This window comes from Ammospiza nelsoni, chromosome 30 (genome assembly GCF_027579445.1).
Source record: "Ammospiza nelsoni isolate bAmmNel1 chromosome 30, bAmmNel1.pri, whole genome shotgun sequence".
NCBI classification, from domain to species: Eukaryota; Metazoa; Chordata; class Aves; order Passeriformes; family Passerellidae; genus Ammospiza; species Ammospiza nelsoni.
In genome coordinates this window covers 4,401,153-4,423,044 of record NC_080662.1, presented here as the reverse complement: position 1 = coordinate 4,423,044, position 21,892 = coordinate 4,401,153, and the positions used below count along the sequence as shown (strand labels likewise).

The window sequence follows — 21,892 nt, the reverse complement described above, 5'->3', positions numbered from 1 at the left end:
GGCTGGTGGAGCTTTAACGAGCTCTCAGCTGAGTCCCAGCCCTGGTGCTCTCCTGGGAATCCCTGAGCCCCCTCATGATGCCCCAAAACCAGTTTGGGGGCTGGAAGGAGGTGAGGGCACTTCCCATATTTGGGGGGAATCCTTCAGCATGAGCATCTTTTCCATAATATTTTCCAGCTTTCTTTTCCAGGACATTTTCCAGCTTCGCCCCTGCCCAAGTGTTTTTTCACAGCCCTTTGTCCCCCTGGCTCTGAAGGGGACCCCAAAATCTCCCCTATTTACAGTTCCTCACACCAGCAAGGTCACACCTGCTGCCTCTACACCCCAAAAACCCCCTAAGCTGTAAAGTGACAGCAAACAGCTTGGGGTCCTCAAACAGCCAGCAAGGCCCCCCTTTTCCACCTACCCCTCCTTCCAACACCAGCATCCCCAGTGCCAGGGCTGAGCCTGGAGGCAGCGAGGGCTGGGATCCCCCCAAAGTGATCATTTGGGAACAATTTGGGCGAGACTGGGACCATGTGAAGATCCTCCGGACTGGGAACGCTTCCCTTGCTCTGTGACCCTGCAAAAGAGCCGCCTTTTAGTGCCTCCCACCAAATTAGGCAGAAAAATCCTCCCGAGATCCCTCCCTAAGCTGAGCCGGAGCAAAGCTGTGCCTGCAGCGAGGCCAGAACACCCTGGAGGTGCCGGAGAGCCCCGCAGCACCTCAGGGTGGAGGCGAGGCCCCGTGTGTGCCGAGCTGCACGCTCCTGCTCTTATCAAACCCACCGGGATCAGCTCCAGCTCTGGCTGCCGTGCCAGGGCTCTGCAGCGAGAGGATCGCGTTCGAGGGGCCCCTCCTGCCCCATTTCCCCATGGCGCTGCCCCATTATCCCATGTGGTGCTGCCCCATTATCCCATGGCTTCCCTCCTTTCCCACTGAGTCACTCTCGTGCCTCCTTTCCGTGGCCCGTGGCCATTTCCCCGCTGCTGCCTCGGTTCCCATTGACTCACCCATTTCAGAGCTCACCCTCTCTTTTTCCAGGGCATTTCTGGTCACTCGGGCTCACCTGGCACCTGATTCCTTCCCTGCAGGGACGGGGAGGTGATACTTTGTCCCGGTGTCCCCAGTCCTGTGGGTTTTTTTTTTTGCTCCCAGTTTCAGGCTGGGCAAAATTTTTAAGTCACCACTGAAGCCATTAAAACCTCAAATCCTTCCTCACCAGCGAGCCAAAGCTCTGGAAAACAAGGATTTATTCTGCTTTTCCCAAGCAAAATTATTTCTGAGCAATAAAAATGCTCCTTGGGCTACTAACAAGACCCACAAGCATCAGGTATTCCAATATTCCAGCATTTTCTTCTCAGAGCAGGAGGCAGCTCCAAAATCACCTTCCAGCCTGTGCAGAAATGCCATTCCCAGGCCACTTTCCTTTTCCTGGAGCAAAGGATTCTCCCCATTTCTCACCCTAGCTGCCATCTGCTGCTGTGGGGTGTTTCTGTTTGTTTGTTTGTTTTTTTCCCATAGATCATGAGAAAATTAAAAGCTTTGCAGAATTCTGATGCAATCAGTGCCTCAAACATATTCCTTCACACTCCCCATCCATCCCTTCCTCCGCGGGAACCATCCCATGGTTTGCTTTCTCCAGCTGTAGTAGAGGAAACATTTAGGAATGAGTCTGAAAGACTTGGGGGACAAAAATGGGATTTTTTTAGGGGGGAAGCAGAGAGGCTGAGGCCCTGGCGCACCCAGAGCCGGCCTGAACGGCTCCGAGTGGAAAATTCCTGTCCGTTGAGCTGGGATTGTGGTCCGACAGGTTTTTAGTCCCAGCCCCTTGAGTTGTGTCAGTGCAAAAACTCATCCCTAGGGCATTTGTTTGGATCACATGGGCGAGCGTATAAAAATGGGTGCTGCCAGTCCGGGCTAGTTTGCACCTGGAAAGGGAAGGAGCTGCTGGAGCAGAGGGAAGGAAGAGCCGCGGGACAGGGCAGAGCAGAGCAGGCGCTGCGCTCAGGTAACCCCGGGGCGAATCATCCCCCATTGCCCTGGGGGCGCCCATGGGGCGTGGAGAGGGTGAGGGTTTCTCTGTCGGCAATTTGGGGGGAAATGCAAAGGCTCTGAGAGTTGGGAAATGGAGGAATTGTGCGGGAGAAAGGCCGGACTGTGCCCTAGGAGCGGCTCCAAGCGCCCCCGGTGCCCAGGGGCCATGCAGCCCCTCCGGAGTGGGTGGCACTCACAGTTTCTCCTTCCCTCACAGCCCCCTGGAGCTATTCAGAATTGGGGTGTGGGACCTGTGGGGTGCCTCGGTGGCCCTCAGGGCAGAGAAGAGGCTGCTCAGGCAGAGCCATGTGTGAGGAGACACCAAGATGTGTGGGAGAAGGGCTGGATCCTGCCCTAGGAATTCTCCAAGCACCCCCAAAGCTTTTCCCTGTGCCCAGGGGCGATGCAGGTGGCACACGCAGCTCTTCCTTCCCTCACAACCCCTTGGAGATGTTGAGAATTGGGGTGTGGGACCTGTGGGGCACCTTGGTGGCCCTCAGGGCAGAAAAGAGGCAGAGCCACGTGTGAGGAGACACCGAGATGTGCGGGAGAAGGGCTGGATCCTGCCCTAGGAACGGCTCCAAGGGCCCCCGGTGCCCAGGGGCGATGCAGGTGGCACTGGCAGCTCCTCCTTCCCCCACGACCCCTTGGAGTTGTCCAGAATTGGGGTGTGGGACCTGTGGGGTGCCCTGGTGGCCCTCAGGGCAGAGAAGAGGCAGAGCCACCGAGAGAGCGCGGGCAAGGAGTTTTCCAGCATGGAATTTAGCCCCGCTCTCCCACGGGAAGGGGAGATAAGGGCGAGATAATGCCGAGATGAAGCTGGCGGCTCTCCCTGTTTGCTGCTCGTGTTTCGGTCACGGCTGTTGGTGGCTGCTGGCAGGCCAGCAGCACTGCCATGAAGGCTCTCAGGGTTCTCAGTGGCTCCTGACACACCAGCAGCAAGGCCATGGAGGCATTCAGGGCTGTTGGTGGCTCCTCGCAGGTCACCAGCAGGGCCACACAGCCAGCCAGGTCTGTTGGTGGCTCCTGGCAGGTCAGCAGCATGGCCATGAAGGCACTCAGGGCTGTCCTGGCAGGTCACCAGCACCGGGGTCTGTGTCACCTCCCTGCCTTTGTGCCCTGCAGGGCAGCAGCAGAGGCAGCGCTGCCTCCCTCGCCCCCGGGGTGTGGAAGTGTCTTTGGGAACCCGGAGCTGTTTCACAAGCCCGGCCTTGGATGAGGAAAGAGGGAGATCCTCCTGCCCCCGGGCTCCCTCAGCTCTCAGCGCTGGCACCCCCACGTTCCTCCTTTCCTGCTCTTCCCTCCCTCCTCCCTCTCTCCAGAAGTTTTCTCCCCACTCAGCTTCCCTGCTCTCCATCCCCACTTGGAGACAGTTGCTTGGAGACAGACTCCTGGCTCTTTGATGTTTTAATCCCTTTTATTTTTTAATGGGGGAACAGTGGGAGATGGGTGCCACCACTCTGGCTGGGAGCAGACTGGGGAGGAGAGTCCAGGAAAGATCTGACACCAGAGGGAAAGGTCTAAACCGAGCAAAACCAGCATTTTCCCCTCATCAGGAAATATCCAACCCCCACCAAGCCCTGTCACGCTCTGTGCCCAAAAACAAATCCCAGGAGGGTCCTATTTTCTCCCTTCTCACCCCAGGCCCCCACCCAGGTGTGGCATGAGGATGAATTCCTTGGCTGGGGGTGGCTCGGAGGGTTATTTTCCCTTTCTGACGAAGAGCCCAGCCTGGTTGGCAGCATTATCCGCCTATTTTCTGCTCTGCTCTCCGTAGCAAGAGAAACCAGGAGAAAAAGGGAAACAGAGAAGCCACAGGATGCACCGTTATGAGAGGAACTTTCCCCAAAATAGAAGCTTTTCACAGTTTTTTCACGAGGCGTCAGCAGCTCTTAATGCTGTACGAAGCTGTGAATCCTGCCTGGAGCAGCCTGTCAGTGCTCCAGGCTGCAGCTGCAGCTTCTCCCAGGGTGTGGGGCCGGCTGTGCCCCCCAAAATCTGCTTGGGGTGTCGGGAGCAAACAGCTGGAAGCACAACCTCGGCTGTGGTTCCACCCCAGCAGCTCTTTGGGGTGGGAAATACAGCAAATCCCAGCTGGAGGGCGCAGAAATCCTGCAAGACCTTGAGTTTCGCCCTGACCTGGTTTTTAGCTGCAAAAGATCCGTCTGGAGAGCCCCAAATGTTGATTAGCTCAGCGCTGGGGCGAAGGGAGCTGGGCTTGTGCGAGGAGTTTGCGTTTTACAGGAGCACACACGGCTCCTTGTGGTTGTAAATATTTATGAGCTGAGCGATGGCTCCCTGGGCTCTGCAGCCCTATCGATGGCACGGTGAGCTGTGTCAGGTGTCAGGTGGCTGATTCCAGGGCTGGGACACGGCATCCAGCTGGGGCAGAGAATTCCTGCATGCAATGGAATTTCCAGAGCCCCCCAAACTCCTGGTTTCAGACAGCCCCTGCTGCTTTGGCAGGGCAGGGGATGGAAGGTGCAAAAATGTTCTTTTTTTGCTAGTTTTAGACCTTTCCTTCTGGTGGCAGCTGTTTCCCAGGCTGTGCTCCCCACCAGTGTGGTGGCACATCCCAATGTGTGTCCCCACTGTTCCCCCATCAAGACTGGGTTGCCCATTTTTGCAAAGTTCTGGTTGAAGATTTCCCCTGGCTCCAGTTGGGTGCTGAGCCTGTAAATTCCATTTTTTTTTTTAGACCTTTCCTTCTGGTGTCAGCTGTTTCCCAGGCTGTGCTCCCCACCAGTGTGGTGGCACATCCCAATGTGTCCTTTTGTCCCCACTGTTCCCCCACCAGGGATGGGTTCTGCCATTTTTGCAAAGTTCTGGTTGAAGATTTCTCCTGGCTCCAGTTGGGTGCTGAGCCTGTAAATTCCATTTTTTCAGAGCTGCCACCTCCCTCCCTGGCTGCTGATGGGCCATGGGGTGCTTGGAGCAGCTGTCCTGAGCAAGGAGACCCCTTGTAGGCTCATCCAGGCAGCCAAACTGCAGCGTTTGGGATTTTAGAGAAGCAAAACGGAGGGGTGACCCTTGCTGCTCCTCCTGGTGAATCCACGGATGGATCCAGCACATGGTGCGAGCCTGGAACCCACTCCCTGCCAGGAGCAAATCCCAGGCTGGACTCTGCCCCTGACGTGTGCAGGATGCGGTGACGGGGAAGGAGGGACAGCCCCTTGCCCTGCCTCGCTCCGGAGCCTTGGCCAAAGCCACCATGCCAGGGGACTCGGTGGCCTGCTGGCCATGCCAGGAGCCAGGCACTGCCCAGGGAGCTCAGATCAGCTCTTAGGCCAAGGGTGAGGAGCTTGGAGAGGGGTGGGAGCTGGGAGAGCCCCTCTGGGGCTGAGGGGAGGTGTCACTGTGGAACTTTCAGAGCAGGGGACAGATCTGTGTATATTCCATGTTTTGGCTGATTTTTAGGGTGGCATGAGGAGGGCAGAGCTGGCAGTGAGACACGGGGAGACAAGGGACAGGTGTGTCCCACACCAGGACGCTGCTTGGCCAGCCACCCATGATTTGTAGGGTGGCATGAGGAGGGCAGAGCTGGCAGCGAGACATGGCGACAATGGGGTGACCAGGGACAGCTCTGTCCCACACCAGGACGCTGCTTGGCCAGCCCAGGCCTCATCTTCCCAAATCCTTTCTGCCCCCAGGGCGGGGAGGTGACACCGAGTGGGGAGGGGGTGGCTTTAGGATGCGAGCCCGTGTTTGGGGTGGTCTCAGGGATCCCTGTGCCCTCTCCCTGCAGAGCCTGCCAAGAGAAAGCGATGGAAAGCCTGGGGAAGGGCAGCCCTGCTGGGAAGATGACAGCCATGGCTCACAGCCTGTAAGTATCTGCTGCCGCTGCCTCCTCCCGCCCCTGCTCCTGGCACTTCTCCCCCGGTCACTTTCTCCGGGGACTTTGCTCTTTGCTCCCATCCCACCCACGCCACAGCAACGCCTCCGTTCCCCGTGGATGAGCTGGGAAAACGGCAGAGAAAAGGCAAAGGCAGGGTGCTGGCGCTGGGGACTTTGGGAATGTGTGCTCTGGGGTTTTTGGGGTGTCCCCATGTCCTAAATCCGCTTTGTCCAGTGAGGGATGCACTGCCTTGGTCTGTGCCAGCCTTGCAGCCCCTTGCAAGGTGAACGATGCTGGATTTGGGGGGCAGAGCCAGGAAAGCTGTGGAGGTTGCAGAGCATCCAAGGAGCATAAGGAAAATTGGGTTTGGGTTTGGATTGCTGAATCTTGTCCCCAGCGAGGCTGGGCAGGGTCATGGCAGCACCTGGGAGGGGTGGAAATGCCTTTGGATTTAAACTGGAATGTCATAAATTTTACTGGGGCTGGAGCAACGTCCATTCATATCTTGGATATCCTGAGGGCTTCTTCATTCCTGGCTGGGGAGGAGGAGGAGGAGGGGGGAGGATGCTGTGGGGTGAAAAGGGGGCTTGGTGTGACCCCCAGAGCTGGATCATGGAGCTGGACAGATGGAATTCCTTGGGGACAGGTTCAAGAGGCTTAAATTGAGGACACACTCTCAAGTTGCGCCAAGGGAGATACAGGCTAGAATTAAGGAGGAAGTTTTTTATGGAAAGAGTGGTCAAATACTGGAGTCATCCACCCAGGGAGGTGGTGGAGTCACCATCCCTCGATGTGTTTAAAAAAAGACTGGATGTGGCGCTTGGTGCCATGATCTAGTTGAGGTGTTAGAACATGGGTTGGACTCGATGATCTTAAAGGTCTCTTCCAACCTAGAAATTCTGTGATTCTGTGAAATTGCAGAGATGGGAGCGGGAAGCAAAAGGCCTTTTAATCACAGCCCTGGTGGGGATCACAGTGCTGAGGGAGGGGGATGGCACTGGCAGCTGTGCCACACTGTGCCATTCCATGCCATGCCAAGCCAAGCCAAGCCGTGCCACAGCTGGGGAACAGTCAGCTGAGACTCGTTGTCCTCCTCCCTGGCAGGAGAGGGGCTGTGATGGCCCTTTCCCCGGCCGTGCCCTCCTCGGTGCCCCGGTAACCCTTTCTCCCGGGAAGGAGCGAGGCCCGTGGAGCTCGGCAGCAGCCGGAGCGTTCCGCCCGCGGGTGACAATCGCGCTTTTGTTTTGCCTGGCTGCCAGAGGGGCAGGCGGGAATTTGGCTGCCCGGAAAGCTGCCGGGAACCCTTTCTGCCACAATTAAGCACCTGCTACAAGAGAGCAAATAAGCCAAATCATGCGGCTGGCAAACAAGCTTTACGTGTTCCTTCCCCGTGACCCACTCCAAGGAGCAGAAAGCTCCAGGCTCTGCGGCTCGGCTGCCGCAGCTCCCGGGGCAGCGATTCCATAGGAATTCCGGGAGCTGCCTCCAAACCCAAAAAGGGCTTTCCCCTCCCCACATTAGCGGCTCCATCTCCTTCTGCTATGGAGAGACAGATCCCCGTGCTGCGAGTTCGGTGAGGCTGGGGCCGGGCTGGGGGGGCCGAGCCGTGCCGTGCCGAGCCGGGCCGTGCCGAGCCGGGCCAGCGCTGCGGCGCCGCATCAGTGCCGGGGCCTGACCCGAGATCAGCGATCAGGGCAGGCAGGGGGCCGAGCCTAGCGCGGGGTTGGGCAGGGAGAGGCGGCTGAAAGGCCCGGGGATGGGCAGGGAGAGAAAGGCTGAAAGGCCCGGGGATGGGCAAGGAGAGAAAGGCTGAAAGGCCCGGGGATGGGCAGGGAGAGAACGGCTGAAAGGCCCGGGGATGGGGAGAGAGAAAGGCGGCTGAAAAACTCGGAGATGGGCAGGGAGAGAAAGGCGGCTGAAAGGCTCGGCAGGGATGGGCAGAGAGAAAGGCGGCGGAAAGGCTCGGGGATGGGGAGAAAGAGGCGGCTGAAAAGCCAGGGGATGGGCAGGGAGAAGCGGCTGAAATGCAGGGAGAGAAAGGCGGCTGAAAGGCTCGGGGATGGGCAGGGAGAGGCGGCTGAAAGGCCCGGCAGAGGGGAGAAAGGCGGCTGAAAGGCTCGGGAATGGGGAGAGAGAGACGGCGGAAAGGCCCGGCAGGGATGGGCAGGGAGGGAGAGGCGGCGGAAAGGCCCGGGGATGAGGAGGGAGAAGCGGCTGAAAGGCTCGGGGATGGGGAGGGAGAGGCGGTGAAAGGCTCGGGGATGGGGAGGGAGAGGCGGTGAAAGGCTCGGGGATGGGGAGGGAGAGGCGGTGAAAGGCTCGGGGATGGGGAGGGAGAGGCGGCTGAAAGGCTCGGGGATGGGGAGGGAGAAAGGCGGCGGAAAGGCTCGGGGATGAGCAGAGAGAGGCGGTGAAAGGCCCGGGGATGGGGAGGGAGAGGCGGTGAAAGGCTCGGGGATGGGGAGGGAGAGGCGGCTGAAAGGCTCGGGGATGAGCAGAGAGAGGCGGTGAAAGGCCCGGGGATGGGGAGGGAGAAAGGCGGCGGAAAGGCTCGGGGATGGGGAGGGAGAGGCGGCTGAAAGGCTCGGGGATGGGGAGGGAGAGGCGGTGAAAGGCCCGGCGGGGATGGAAGCGAGGATCACATGATGCGGATATGCGGGGTCAGAGCCGTGCCCGCGCCTTCCCGGCGGCCGCGCTGCAAAGATGACTCGGAGGTTTTTGGTGCCCCGAGGGTTCAGATTTCGGGGAGATGCCCTGGGGGCGAGGAGGGGACTGCAATAAGGAAAAAGGCGGGAGTGCAGCGTGTGGCCTGTGCTCGGAGGGCACACAGGGATGGAGCAGCTTTGCTCGGGGGTGCTCCGGGGGGCCTGCGGGGCTTGTGAGGGGTCTCCTCCACCCCCAGCACCACACATGGCCCAGCTGGGAGCTGGCACCTCCCGAAATTTGGGGAGAGGGAAAGGTCTCGGAGGGATGCAGGAGAGGGTGCACCCCTACCCCAGATCAGGATTGGGGGGCACTAGGGGGGGGTCGGATGCAGAAGAATAATGGAGGTGAGATTTAGGGGGATTGAGGGTGTCACCCCCCCTATGGATGTCACAGAGGAGGAGCAGGGACAGGGTGGGGGTCTCATGCAGAGGAGGTATAGGAATCCATGGAGTGCGGGATTGGGGGCCAGGATGGGAGGGTTTTAGGGCCAGGATGGGGGTCCCAAGGCAGAACTGGGGGCACAACAGAGCCCCCTGAGAGGGAGATTTAGGGGCGGGATGGGGTCGCATGGAAGGCAGGATTGGGGGGTGCAGTCCCCTGCCAGGGAGAATTAAGGACACGATGGGACACGGGGGGTCCGAAGGCAGAATTGAGGTACCCCCTGCAAGGGAGGGTGAGAGGACATCACGGGGTCTCAAGGCGGATTTGGGGGGACATGACAAAGCAGGGGCAGGACTTAGGGGGAGCATGGGGATCCCGGGGCAGGATGGGGGCCACAGCGGAGCCTCCTGCCAGGGACAAGCCGAGGGTCCCCGTGCGGGGCAGGATGGGCCCGTACCCCCCCCGGGGACCCCCCCCCGTGTCTGTGCGAGCCAATGCGCGGCCGCGGGGGGGGCTCGGGGCGGGGCCCGGCCGGGGCCGCTTGTTTTTTGTGAATGAAAGGCGGGGCGGCCGCGACTGCAGCGCGCAGGGCGGTGCGCGCAGGGCCGCGATCCGCGCACGGCTCCGCGCAGGGCTCCGCGCAGCGCAGCGGGCCGCGGATGCGGAGCTCGGGGCGGCCGAGGCGCCGCCATGGGCCCCCGCGGGCCCGGCCCTGAGCCGCGCAGCCGTGCCCAGCCGAGCCGCGCCAGCCGCGCCGTGGCCATGTCCGGAGGGGCGAGCCCGGCCCCGGCCCCTGGGAGCCGCCGCTTCGTCTGTGTTGGTGTGAGTACCGGGGAACCCCGCCCCGCTTCTGCTCCGCGCCCCGCTCCGCTCCGCGCATCCCGCCCGGCCCGGCCCGGCCCGGCTCCGGACTGGGCACAGCGAGGGCCCGGCCCCTCCGCCGCGCCCCGCACCCCGGTCCGGGTGGCTCGGGTGCCCCTCGCCGTGTCCCGCACCCCCTCCCGGAGCTCTCCAGCCCCCTCGCCGTGTCCCGCACCCCCTCCCGGAGCTCTCCAGCCCCCTCGCCGTGTCCCGCAGCCCTCCCAGAGCTTCCCGTCCGCCTCGCGATGCCCCGCACCCCCATCCAGGTGCTCCGAGCACCCCCAAGCTCCTCGCGGTGCCCCGCAGCCCCGATCGGGTGCTCCGAGCACCTCCAGGCTCCTCGCAATGCCCCGCAGCCCCGATCGGGCTCTCCGAGCTCTCCCGAGCCTCCTTGCGGTGCCCCACACCCCCGGCCTAGGTCCTCCCCAGTCTCCTTGCCGCGTCCCGCACCCCCGATGCGGGTGCTGCCAGCACCCCCAACCTCCTCGTGATGCCTGGCCTGGGTCCTCCCCGACCTCCTCTCCGTGCCCTGCACCCTCTCCCGGTGCTTCCCGTCCCCTTTGCATTGCCCCACAGCCCCGGTTCGGGTCCTCAGAACATCTCTGAGCCCCCTTGCGATGCCCGCACCCGTTCCGGATCCTCCCGACCCCTTTGCGATGCCCACACCTTCACCCGGTGTTCCCCGACCCCTTTGAGATGCCCGCACCCTCTCCGGATCCTCCCGAGCCCCCTTTCAATGCCCGCACCCTCTCCCGGTGTTCCCCGACCCCTTTGCGATGCCCGCACCCTCTCCGGACCCTCCTGAGCCCCCTTTCAATGCCCGCACCCTCTCCGGACCCTCCTGACCCCTCTGCGATGCCCGCACCCGCACCGCACCCTCCTGAGCCCCCTCCCGATGCCCGCACCCTCTCCGGATCCTCCCGACCCCTCTGCGATGCCCCGCAGATGCTCCGAGCACCCCCTCGCCCCCTCTCAATTCCCCGCACCCCCAATCCGGCTGCTCTCCCGGTGCCCCCCGTGCCCTTTGCGGTGCCCCCGGTGCCCGCCGCATCCCCCGGGCCCGGCCGTGCTGCAGCCCCGCTCGGGGCCCCGTTCCTCCCGCACCGCCTCCCGCCGCGGCCTCCACAGCCCCGGCTGCTTCCGCTGCTTCCTCCCGCACCCCGCGGCTGCCCCGAGCCCCCCGTTATTTTTGGGCATCGCCGCCGTTTCGGGGCGGTTTGGCCCCGGTTTGGGGGTTCTCCTCCCCTGGCGGGGTGCGGGATGGAGGATTTGGAGCCTGGGGGTTGCTAAGCGACGGCTCCCGGGGTGATGGTGCAGTTGCCGTGGCAACCGCGGGCTGGGAGCCTGGAAGGAGCAATTTTGGGGTTCTCCTTGGGGGGTGTGGGTGTGAATTGGGTGCCCGTGGTTTGGGTGGGGGGCTGCTGGCTTGGGCAGCCCTGCTCCTCTGGGAAGAGCTTTTCCTTCGGGGGGAACTCCAATCTCTCGGCATCTCGGGTTATTTTTACTCTGCGGTGGATTTTGGAGCTGTTCTCTGGAGAAAAGTGATGGTGGGGAAGGTGAGGAGGGGGCCTGAGAAGGCTCAGCCCCTCCTGGGGTGGTGTTGTGGGTGAGGGGCTGTGACCCCCTCACTGTGGGGCCAGCAGAGCCCCCCAATGAGGTTCTGCTTTATTGAGAATTCTCTTTTTATCCCTGCCGCCGTGCCCCTCTTCCCCTCCTGACGGCAGGCACTGATCCCACAAGGATTTAGCCCTTAATTCCCATGAGGCACCAGACTTCCCGAGCTGGCTGGGCCGGCGGTGGGCTGAGCTCCCCACGAGGGACAAACATCCCAAGTGCCAGCTGCGCTTGTCATTCCTGCGCCTTCCCCCTCCATCCCAGCCAGCCCGGCCCTAAAAATAACCTCAGCAAAGCTCCCCGAGCACTCACACCCCCCAGCCCGGAGATCTCCGCTCCCACAGAGCCCAGCTGGTCCCTGCGAGGAGCAGGGCACAGGGGGTGCCAGCAGAGAGGGATGGAAATGGATTTTGAGGGGCTGATGGGGACGGAGCCCACCTGCCCGGCTGTGCTGGTTTGCAACGCCCTTCAGGACGAACTCCCTGCATCCCAAAGGATGGAGGGGGCGTGCAATGCTGCGACAAACACTCAGAGAAGTTTTGCCCGGTGTGGCAGCGCTGGCACCCGAGGTGCCCTGGATTTGTGCCACCTGCCTTCGCCTCCAGCTGCCCCAGGTGTGCCCGGCGAGGCTGCGCAGCGAGGGAGGCGCTCGCTGCTCACATTGGGAAGTCCTTGCCGGGCCGCCGGTCCGGGGAGCTGTGGTCCCACGTGCGGGGCTCGGTTGCCATCGTTACCGGGTATTTTCGCTCGCTGCGCTGGTGGTTTATTATAGCAGCTCGGGAGGCCGCTGCCAGGAGGGGGCAACGAGGGGGAAGAGATCCCTGGCCTTGGGAAGTTCAGAGAAATTGGGATGTGGGGTTTTTGTCCTTCTTGACATCCGAACGGGAAGGAGATTTGTGGCCTTAGGAAGTTGATAGAGATTGGGATATGGGAGTTTTTGTCCTCCTTGATATCCCAAGGCGAAGGAGATCTGTGGCTTTAGGAAGTTGAGAGATATTTGGATGTGGGGTTTTTTGTCCTTCTTGATATCCCAAGGGGGAAGAGATCCCTGGCCTTGGGAAATTCAGACAAATTGGGATCTGGGGGTTTTTTGTCCTCCTTGATACCCAAAGGGGAAGAGATCTGTGGCTTTAGGAAGTTGAGAGATATTTGGATGTGGGGTTTTTTGTCCTTCTTGATATCCCAAAGGGGAATAGATCTGTGCCCCTGGGAAGTTAGGAGAAATTGGGATCTGGGGGTTTTTTGTCCTCCTTGATATCCAAAGGGGAAGAGATCTGTGCCCCTGGGAAGTTCAGAGAAATTGGGATGTGGGATTTTTTTGTCCTCCTTGTTATCCCAAGGGGGAAGAGATCTGTGCCCCTGGGAAGTTCAGAGAAATTGGGAGTTTTTGTCCTCCTTGATATCCCAAGGGGAAGGAGATCTGTGGCTTTAGGAAGTTGAGAGAAATTTGGATGTGGGTTTTTTGTCCTTCTTGTTATTCCAAGGGGAAAAAGATCTGTGGCCTTGGGAAGTTCAGAGATATTTGGATGTGGGGTTTTTTGTCCTCCTTGATATCCCAAAGGGGAAGAGATCCCTGGCCTTGGGAAGGAAGTGCAGAGAAATTGGGATGTGGGGGTTTTTGTCCTTTTTGCTATCCCAAGGGGAAGGAGATCTGTGGCCTTGGGAAGTTCAGAGATATTTGGATGTGGAGTTTTTTGTCCTTCTTGATATCCCAAGAGGGAAGATATCTTTGCCATTGGGAAGTTCAGAGAAATTGGGATATAGAGTTTTTTGTCCTTCTTGTTAATCCAAGGGGGAAAAGATCTGTGGCCTTGGAAAGTTCAGAGAAATTTGGATGTTGGGTTTTTTTGTCCTTCTTGTTATTCCAAGGGGAAAAAGATTTGTGGCCCTGGGAAGTTCAGAGAAATTGGGATGTGGGGGTTTTGTCCTCCTTGATATCCCAAGAGGGAAAGATCTGTGCCCCTGGGAAGTTCAGAGAAATTGGGATGTGGGGTTTTTTCTCCTCCTTGATATCCCAAGGGGAAGGAGATCTGTAGCCTTGGGAAGTGCAGAGAAATTGGGATGTGGGATTTTTTTGTCCTTCTTCCTATCCCAAGGGGGAAGAGATCCCTGGCCTTGGGAAGTTCAGAGAAATTGGGATCTGGGGGTTTTTTGTCCTTCTTGCTATCCCAAAGGGGAAGAGATCTGTGGCCTCGGGAAGTTCAGAGAAATTGGGATGTTGGGGTTTTTTTTTAGTCCTCCTTGTTATCCCAAGGGGGAAAAGTTCTGTGGCCTTGGGAAGTTCAGAGGAATTGGGATGTGGAGGTTTTTTGCCCTTTTTGCTATGCCTCAATGCCTCAGTGTTTTTCCAACCGGAAACCACATAAACCCTCAGGTTCATGCTGTGATGAGTTAATTCTGGCTGATTTAGGCTCTGGCTTTGAGCAGGGAATGGGTGGCACACCTGGGCCCACCTGGGTGCTGCTCATCAGCTTTGCAGCACCCACAGCACTGACATCTCTCTCAGGAGAGCTCCTGGGAGCTCTCCCAATCCCTGTGGCTTCTGAGCCTCTGGGAATCCTAAAAACCTAAGGAGTTTCTTGCTGCCCTTAGCTGGGAGCAAATATCCCCTTGGGAATGGGGTGGGAAAAGGGGGCCAGGTCAGTGTCCCCAGCCAGACAGCAGCGCCAGGCTGTGCCCGTGTCTGCACTCAGTCAGGCAGCTCTGGAAGCTTCTCTTGCAAACGCTGGAGATGGAGAAAAGGAAGAGGAGGAAGGCAGAGGAAAAAAAAAAGCCTCATCTCACATGAACAGGCATGAGCCGGGAGGGAGGAGGGCGCAATCCAACGCAGGCCATGTGTCTGACGTGGCACAGCAGCCACAGTGCCACCAGAACATGAAATTTTAAAGGGGACTGGCGGGCACGGCGAGCTGGGAAGGGCTGGGCAGCTGCTGCAGAGCTTCCCCGAGCTGCCAGGGAGTGTCAGCATCCTCCTGCTTTGTGCTGCTCTGGAGACACCCCTGGCTGCTCCTGGCCGTGTTTGCCGAGCCCTCGTTCCCCCCGCAGGTCCCAATTAATGGATTCTGACATGGATTATGAGAGGCCAAACGTAGAAACCATCAAGTGCGTCGTGGTCGGGGACAACGCGGTGGGCAAGACCCGGCTCATCTGTGCCCGTGCCTGCAACGCCACCTTGACCCAGTACCAGCTCCTCGCCACCCACGTGCCCACGGTGTGGGCCATCGACCAGTACCGCGTCTGCCAGGAGGTGAGGGCTGCCCTGGAGGCTGGGGGGCTCACAGACACCCCACGGGCACCCCATGGGCACCCCAAAGAGGTGGGGTGGTGGCTGACTCCCCGCCATGGGGACAGCCCTGCTGTTGTCCTTGTGAGGCTCCGGGATTGAGGAGCTGGATGGTTTCTGTTCCCCCAGGTGCTGGAGCGCTCCCGGGATGTGGTAGATGATGTCAGCGTGTCCTTGCGCCTCTGGGACACCTTTGGTGACCACCACAAGGACAGGCGCTTTGCCTACGGCAGGTAGGGACAGACACTACTCCAGGGAGGGAGGGAGTCCCCAAACAGGACCTTGACCCCTGCCTTGTCCCCTCACAGGTCCGACGTTGTGGTTTTGTGCTTCTCCATCGCCAACCCCAACTCCCTGCACCATGTGAAGACCATGTGGTACCCGGAGATCAAACACTTCTGCCCCCGCGCCCCCGTCATCCTGGTGGGCTGCCAGCTCGACCTGCGCTACGCCGACCTGGAGGCCGTCAACCGGGCACGGAGACCCCTGGCCAGGTGGGACCCCGTGCCCCAGAGACCTCCCTGCCTGCCCTCCTTATCTCAGGAGCTCTCTTCTGTTGGCGTGTTGGGGGGTAGGATGGTTGGGATGGATGGAGATGAGAGATCTCTGCAGCCAGGGCTTGGAACTTGTGGTTTATTGCAGAGGGGCCCTGCTGGGAGCTGCCAGGCACAGCTCAGAGCAGGCTGAGAGAAGAGAGGGGTAGAGAGGATGAGAGGGTAAGAGAGTAAGGGAGTAAAAAGGGTAAGAGTGTACAAGGGTAAGAGAATAAAAGCATAAGAGAGCGAGGTTCCCATTCCAAAACCATAAATCTTCTTCTGTGTTAAATATTCTAATTCTCGCTAACCAGTCTAGTACAAGATACAAATCCTACAGCATTTCCATACAGCCTATAAGAATCATTACATTGCCACATTGTGTTACATTTTAAACCCTAAAAACTCCTCTTTGGGCCCTTCTGCCAAGCTGTAAGGTCTGCTCTGAGCCTTGGAGCTGTCTGCAAGCAGAGGGTGTTGTTCCATCAAAAGGGGATCACCTTCAGCCAGCCACACCATTGTTTTCCAGTTGTTCAGTAACTGAGGAATCTCAAAGCTTGCTTTCATTTCAATCTCGCTTATGGTTTCTATATTCTCACAATCTTTTGCCAGACAATCATGTTTATAAGGCTTTCCTGTTTCATCTTCCCCAGCACTCTTCATTAATTATCTCCTGTCTATTTCAGGCCAATTAAACCTAACGAGATCCTTCCCCCGGAGAAGGGCAGGGAGGTGGCCAAGGAGCTGGGGATCCCTTATTACGAGACGAGCGTGGTGGCCCAGTTCGGCGTCAAGGACGTCTTTGACAATGCCATCCGTGCCGCCCTCATCTCCCGCCGCCACCTGCAGTTCTGGAAGTCCCACCTGCGCAACGTGCAGCGGCCCCTGCTCCAAGCCCCCTTCCTGCCCCCCAAGCCCCCTCCTCCCATCATCATCGTCCCGGACCCCCCTTCCAACAACGAGGAGCGTCCGGCCCACCTCCTGGAGGACCCCCTGTGCGCGGACGTCATCCTGGTGCTGCAAGAGAAGATCAAAATCTACGCACACAAGATCTACCTCTCCACCTCCTCCTCCAAGTTCTACGACCTGTTCCTCATGGACCTGAGCGAGGAGGACCAGCAGAGCGGCGCGGGGCACGGCTTCGGGGCGGCCGTCACGGCGGCGGCCGAGCGGGTGCTGCACCAGGAGGAGAGGCACCACGGGCGGGATTTCCTCCTCAGGGCCGCCAGCTTCGACATCTGCGAGAGCGCCGAGGAGGCCGGACCCGGCCAGCGCAAACCGTGCCTTAGAGCCTCCACCAGTGACGGCATCCTGCGGGGCGACCGCTACGAGAACGGCGAGCGCGGGCTGCGGCGCGGCCGGAACCTCTCCTCGTGGAGCAGGGCCTTCACCAGCATCCAGGAGGAGATGGCCGAGGACCCGCTGACCTACAAGTCCAAGCTGATGGTGGTGGTGAAGATGGACGCGTCCATCCAGCCGGGGCCTTTCCGGGCCGTGCTGAAGTACCTGTACACGGGCGAGCTGGACGAGAACGAGCGGGACCTGATGCACATCGCCCACATCGCCGAGCTGCTCGAGGTGTTCGACCTGCGCATGATGGTGGCCAACATCCTCAACAACGAGGCGTTCATGAACCAGGAGATCACCAAAGCCTTCCACGTCCGGAGGACCAACCGCGTGAAGGAATGCCTGGCCAAGGGGACTTTCTCGGGTACGGCCCCGGGAGCAGCAGCCTGGTCCTTTTTGGGGGCTCAGAGTGTGGGTGGGAGCTCGGAGCTCGTGGCTGTGCCTCCCCCGGGGTTTTTGTCACACTTTGGGGATTTTTATCACCTTTTTTCCCCCTGAGAAAGTGAGTGTGGAGCCCTTCCCCAGGGCTTCCTGCTCCCCGGTTGGTCCAGCAGCTCTGTTTATTTATGGAAGAGTTGCAAAAGCCGCTTCCTCCTCTCCCAGCCCGGATTTCACAGGGTCATCCTGATTTATGAGGAGCAAGTGCCCTTAGTAGGATTTCCCCAGCTTTGCAGTGAGCACCACGAGCCACCAGCACGAGGTGACATCCCAGGGGGACGTGAGTGTCCCAACCTCCCTCTCTGGCTGGATTTGTTTCATGGAGATGGATCCTAATATGGTCAGGCTGTCCCTGTAGGGACAGATGTGTGGTGGCCCCCTGGGAAAAGCTGTGGAGAGCAAGATAAAAATGAGCAATATTTTAGGGAATGCTGGATAAAAATGAGCGATATTTTAGGGAAAAAATTTTGGGGAATGCTGGATGAAAATGAGCGATATTTTAGGGAAAGATTCTTAGGGAATGGTGGATAAAAATGAGTGATATTTTAGGGAATGCAGGATAAAAATGAGCAGTATTTTAGGGAAAAAGTTTTAGGGAATGCAGGATAAAAATGAGCAGTATTTTAGGGAAAACTTTCTAGGGAATGCTGGATAAAAATGAACAATATTTTAGGAGAAATTTTTGGGGAATGCTGGATAAAAATGAGCGATATTTTAGGGAAAGCTGGATAAAAATGAGCGATTTTTTCGGGAAAGTTTCTAGGGAATGCTGGATGAAAAAGAGCAATATTTTAGGGAAAAATTCTTAGGGAATGGTGGATAAAAATGAGTGATATTTAAGGGAATGCAGGATAAAAATGAGCAGTATTTTAGGGAAAAAGTTTTAGGGAATGCTGGATAAAAATGAGCAATATTTTAGGGAAAACTTTCTAGGGAATGCTGGATAAAAATGAGTGATATTTTAGGGAATGCTGGATAAAAATGAGCGATATTTTAGGGAAAAATTTTTGGGGAATGCTGGATGAAAATGAGCGATATTTTAGGGAAAAAGTTTTAGGGAATGCTGGATAAAAATGAGCAATATTTTAGGGAATGCTGGATAAAAATGAGCGATATTTTAGGGAAAAATTTTTAGGGAATGCTGGATAAAAATGAGCAATACTATAGGGAAAAGTTTCTAAGGAATGCTGGATAAAAATGAGTGAAATTTTAGGGAAAAATTTTTGGGGAATGCTGGATGAAAATGAGTGACATTTTAAGGAAAAATTTCTAGGGAATGCTGGATAAAAATGAGCGATGTTTTAGGGAATGCTGGATAAAATTGAGCAATATTTAAAGCAGAATTTCTTAGGGAATGCTGGATGAAAATGAGCAATATTTTCAGGGAAAATTTTTGGGGAATGCTGGATGAAAATGGACAATATTTTAGGGAAAATTTTTAGGGAATACTGGATAAAAATGAATGATATTTTAGGGAAAATTTTTAGGGAACACTGGATAACAATGAGCGATATTTCAGGGAATGCTGGATAAAAATGAGCGATATTTCAGGGACATGGCAGGCTCTGTCCCCTTCCCTCTGCTTCCCTGGTGTGAGGTGTTTTGTGGCTGAGCCCCAGGTGCCAGCAGCGCCCCTGTGCTTGTCCCCAGATGTCACCTTCGTGCTGGATGACGGTGCTATCAGTGCCCACAAGCCCCTGCTCATCTCCAGCTGCGACTGGATGGCCGCGATGTTCGGCGGCCCCTTCGTGGAGAGCTCCACCAACGAGGTGAGCAGAGCGCCCCGGGAGGGTGGCACGGCTGGGGAGGTGACAGTGTGTGCCAGGAGGTGACAATGTGTGTGTCTGGCAGGTGGCACTCCCTCACACCAGCAAGAGCTGCATGCGGGCGGTGCTGGAGTACCTGTACACGGGGCAGTTCAGCTCCAGCCCCGACCTGGACGACATGAAGCTCATCATCCTCGCCAACCGCCTCTGCCTGCCGCACCTGGTGGCTCTCACAGGTGAGTCTGGCTGGCTGCAGCGTGGCAGGGCGGCTGTCACCTGTCCCAGCCACCCCCTGAGCCCGTGTGTCCCCCCCTGTGCAGAGCAGTACACGGTCACCGGGCTGATGGAGGCGGCGCAGATGATGGTGGACATCGATGGGGACGTGCTCGTGTTCCTGGAGCTGGCTCAGGTAGGGCAGGGGCCTGGGCTGCAGGGCTGGGGGTGCTCAGGGTGACACACAGAAGGGTCTGGAAAGGCTTGGGGTGACACAGAGGTGTCTGGCAGGGCAGGGGGTCACACAGAGAAGGGTCTGACAGAGCAAGCGGTGCTCCGGGTGACACACAGAGGGGTCTGGAAGGGCAGGGGGTGACACAGAGAGGAGTATGGCAGGGCTGGGGTCTTCCAGGTGACACACAGAGGGGTCTGGAAGGGCTTGAGGTGACACAGAGAGGGGTCTGGCAGTGCTGGGTGTGCTCAAGGTGACACACAGAGGGTTCTGGCAGGGTAAGAGGTGACACAGAGGGGTCTGGCAGGGCTGGACATGACACACAGAGGGGTCTGGCAGGGCAAGAGGTGCTCCAGGTGACACACAGAGGGGTGTGGAAGGGCTTGGGGTGACACACAGAGGGTTCTGGCAGGGAAAGAGGTGACACACAGAGGAGTCTGGAAGGGCTGCAGGTGCCCAAGGTGACACACAAAGGGGTCTGGCAGGGCAAGAGGTGCTCCAGGTGACACACGGAGGGGTGTGGAAGGGCTGGGGGTGACACAGAGGGGTCTGGCAGGGCAGGAGGTGACACACAGAGGGGTCTGGCAGTGCGGGGGGTGCTCCAGGTGACACACAGAGAGGTCTGGAAGGGCAGCAGGTGACACAGAAGGGTCTGGCAGCTCCAGGAGCTGGCCAACCATGTCTGGCCTTGGATGTCCATGGAGCAGTGAGGTGAAGCCCTGGTGCTGGCCGTTCTGGTGGCCCTGAGCTGGTGTCCCATCCCTCCCCAGTTCCACTGCGCCTACCAGCTGGCCGACTGGTGCCTGCACCACATCTGCACCAACTACAACAACGTCTGCCGCAAGTTCCCCCGCGACATGAAGGCCATGTCGGGAGGTGAGTGCCGGCCGGGGGGAGGTGACGCAGGGGCAGGTGGCACAGGGGGAGGTGCCAGCAGCGCCCTCACGCCCCCGTGTGCCCGCAGAGAACCAGGAGTACTTCGAGAAGCACCGCTGGCCGCCGGTGTGGTACCTGAAGGAGGAGGATCACTACCAGCGGGCGAAGAAGGAGCGGGAGAAGGAAGACTACCTCCACCTCAAACGGCAGCCCAAGAGGCGCTGGCTCTTCTGGAACGCCTCCTCCTCCCCTTCTTCCTCTCCTTCATCGTCGGCAGCCACAGCCTCCTCTTCCTCCTCCTCCTCCTCCTCCTCGGCTGTGGTTTGAGAGCCCCGGAGGAGACGGGGAGCAGGAGGAGGAGGAGGAGGAGGAGGAGGAAGGGTGGATGCCCTGCCCCAGCGCCTGAGGAGCAGCACTGGCCCCGCACGGAGGGGCGGCCGCTGGGCAGGAGGAAGGGCGGCATCCCTGCCCTGCTCTCCCCGCGGCAGGAGCGGCGCAGCCCGAGCAGCAGCAGCAGCAGCAGGAACTGGCGTCTACAGCAGCACCAGGGCTGTGCTGTGGTTTCATCTCATGGGGAATTTCTGTTGGAAATTGGTTTTGTTTTCTGGAGCATCGTCAGCATGAGGAGGAAGAAGATGAAGATAAAAGAAGAAACACATCCAGCTTCCACTTTGATTTGGAACCAGAAGCTCTGGGATGTGGTTGGGGTGTCTGATGGCATCTCACCACCTGGAGCCACCGTGGGGGTCCTGCCACCCCCTTGGACTCGCAGCAGGGTCAGGCACAGGGCAGGGGACCCCGGTCCCCAAATGCCTCCAGGCACTGCAGGATTTCCCCTACACGTGGGGTCTGTCGTAATTCAGGGCATGGAGAGGACCAGAGTCCTCTCCTCCCTGTTCTTAACTCTCCAGTTTTGTTTAGACAGAAACTTACAGCAAAAAAAAGCCCCAAACCCACACCCACTCCCTCAGTCTGCCACACCAGAAACCAACCCCGAGCCCTGGGCTGGGGATTTTAGCCTGGAAGGCTCCATTGTAATAAATGGTATTTTAAAAGCCCGGCGTGGTCCCTGTGTGTGTGGGAGGAGCAGCTGGACAGGCACACACCCCTGTGCCAGGCCGGGGTGATGCCATCCCCGCCTTGCAGCGCTCCTGGGTCGGGCAGGGACAGCCAGGCCTGGCAGGACCCACCCCTGGTGCAGCACCAGGCGGATTTCCATCGGACTGACTCTGCCTGTCCCACCTGCAGGGCTGCCAGGGCTGCCGACCTCCTCGCCCTCCCCAGCTGCCATGGGGAAAGCTCCTTGGAGCCCATCCCTGCCGAGGCTGCTGCTGGAGGAGCACTGGGGGTGCTCCTGGTGGCTCCCTTCCCACCCCACTCTGCTCCTCTGGCCCCTGGAGCCTCCCCCGTGCATGGCCGCCCTCAGCCTCGCTGCAGGAGCGAGGGGGCTCCTCACCCTCGCTGCTGTGTCCCTCGGCAGCCCCGGCCAGCAGGTAGGAGCACGACTTTCTGTCCTTTCCACACAACCTGGGCACTCACCGCTGCTTCTGAGTGCTGTTTGCCGTGCCTGGGTCAGGACTCGAGCCCTGGCACTGAACCTGCATGTGCCCAGGTCTGCATGCTCAGGGGGCACAGGGCAATGCCCACAGGGCACGAACCCTGCGGGCAGCTCAACAGCAGCTCCTGCTTCCCGCCCCAGCCCCACGCTCCTGAACATGGAATTTTAGTGCAGGGGCTGGGGAGCAGCTGCAGGGGCATTTGGGGGGCTGAGCAGAGCCCTTTTGTCACTA

At 58.8% G+C, this 21,892-nt stretch overlaps 1 protein-coding gene across 2 annotated transcripts; it reads left to right on the top strand.

Annotated features, from left to right (window-relative positions):
• Positions 1–1,918: 1,918 nt before the first annotated feature.
• On the top strand, positions 1,919–21,157 carry RHOBTB2 (Rho related BTB domain containing 2). Of its 2 annotated transcripts, XM_059490908.1 has the most exons (11): positions 1,919–1,991; positions 5,763–5,840; positions 14,460–14,661; positions 14,827–14,930; positions 15,006–15,191; positions 15,917–16,941; positions 18,666–18,784; positions 18,867–19,017; positions 19,102–19,190; positions 19,997–20,102; positions 20,191–21,157. In XM_059490908.1, the coding sequence occupies exons 2-11, from the start codon at positions 5,782–5,784 to the stop codon at positions 20,427–20,429; spliced, it is 2,280 nt and encodes a 759-aa protein (XP_059346891.1). In that variant the 5' UTR covers positions 1,919–1,991; positions 5,763–5,781; the 3' UTR covers positions 20,430–21,157. The 2 variants fall into 2 exon arrangements, with proteins under 2 accessions (XP_059346891.1, XP_059346892.1); XM_059490909.1 differs by lacking the exons at positions 1,919–1,991; positions 5,763–5,840 and adding an exon at positions 9,568–9,761.
• The last annotated feature ends 735 nt before the right edge of the window (positions 21,158–21,892 follow it).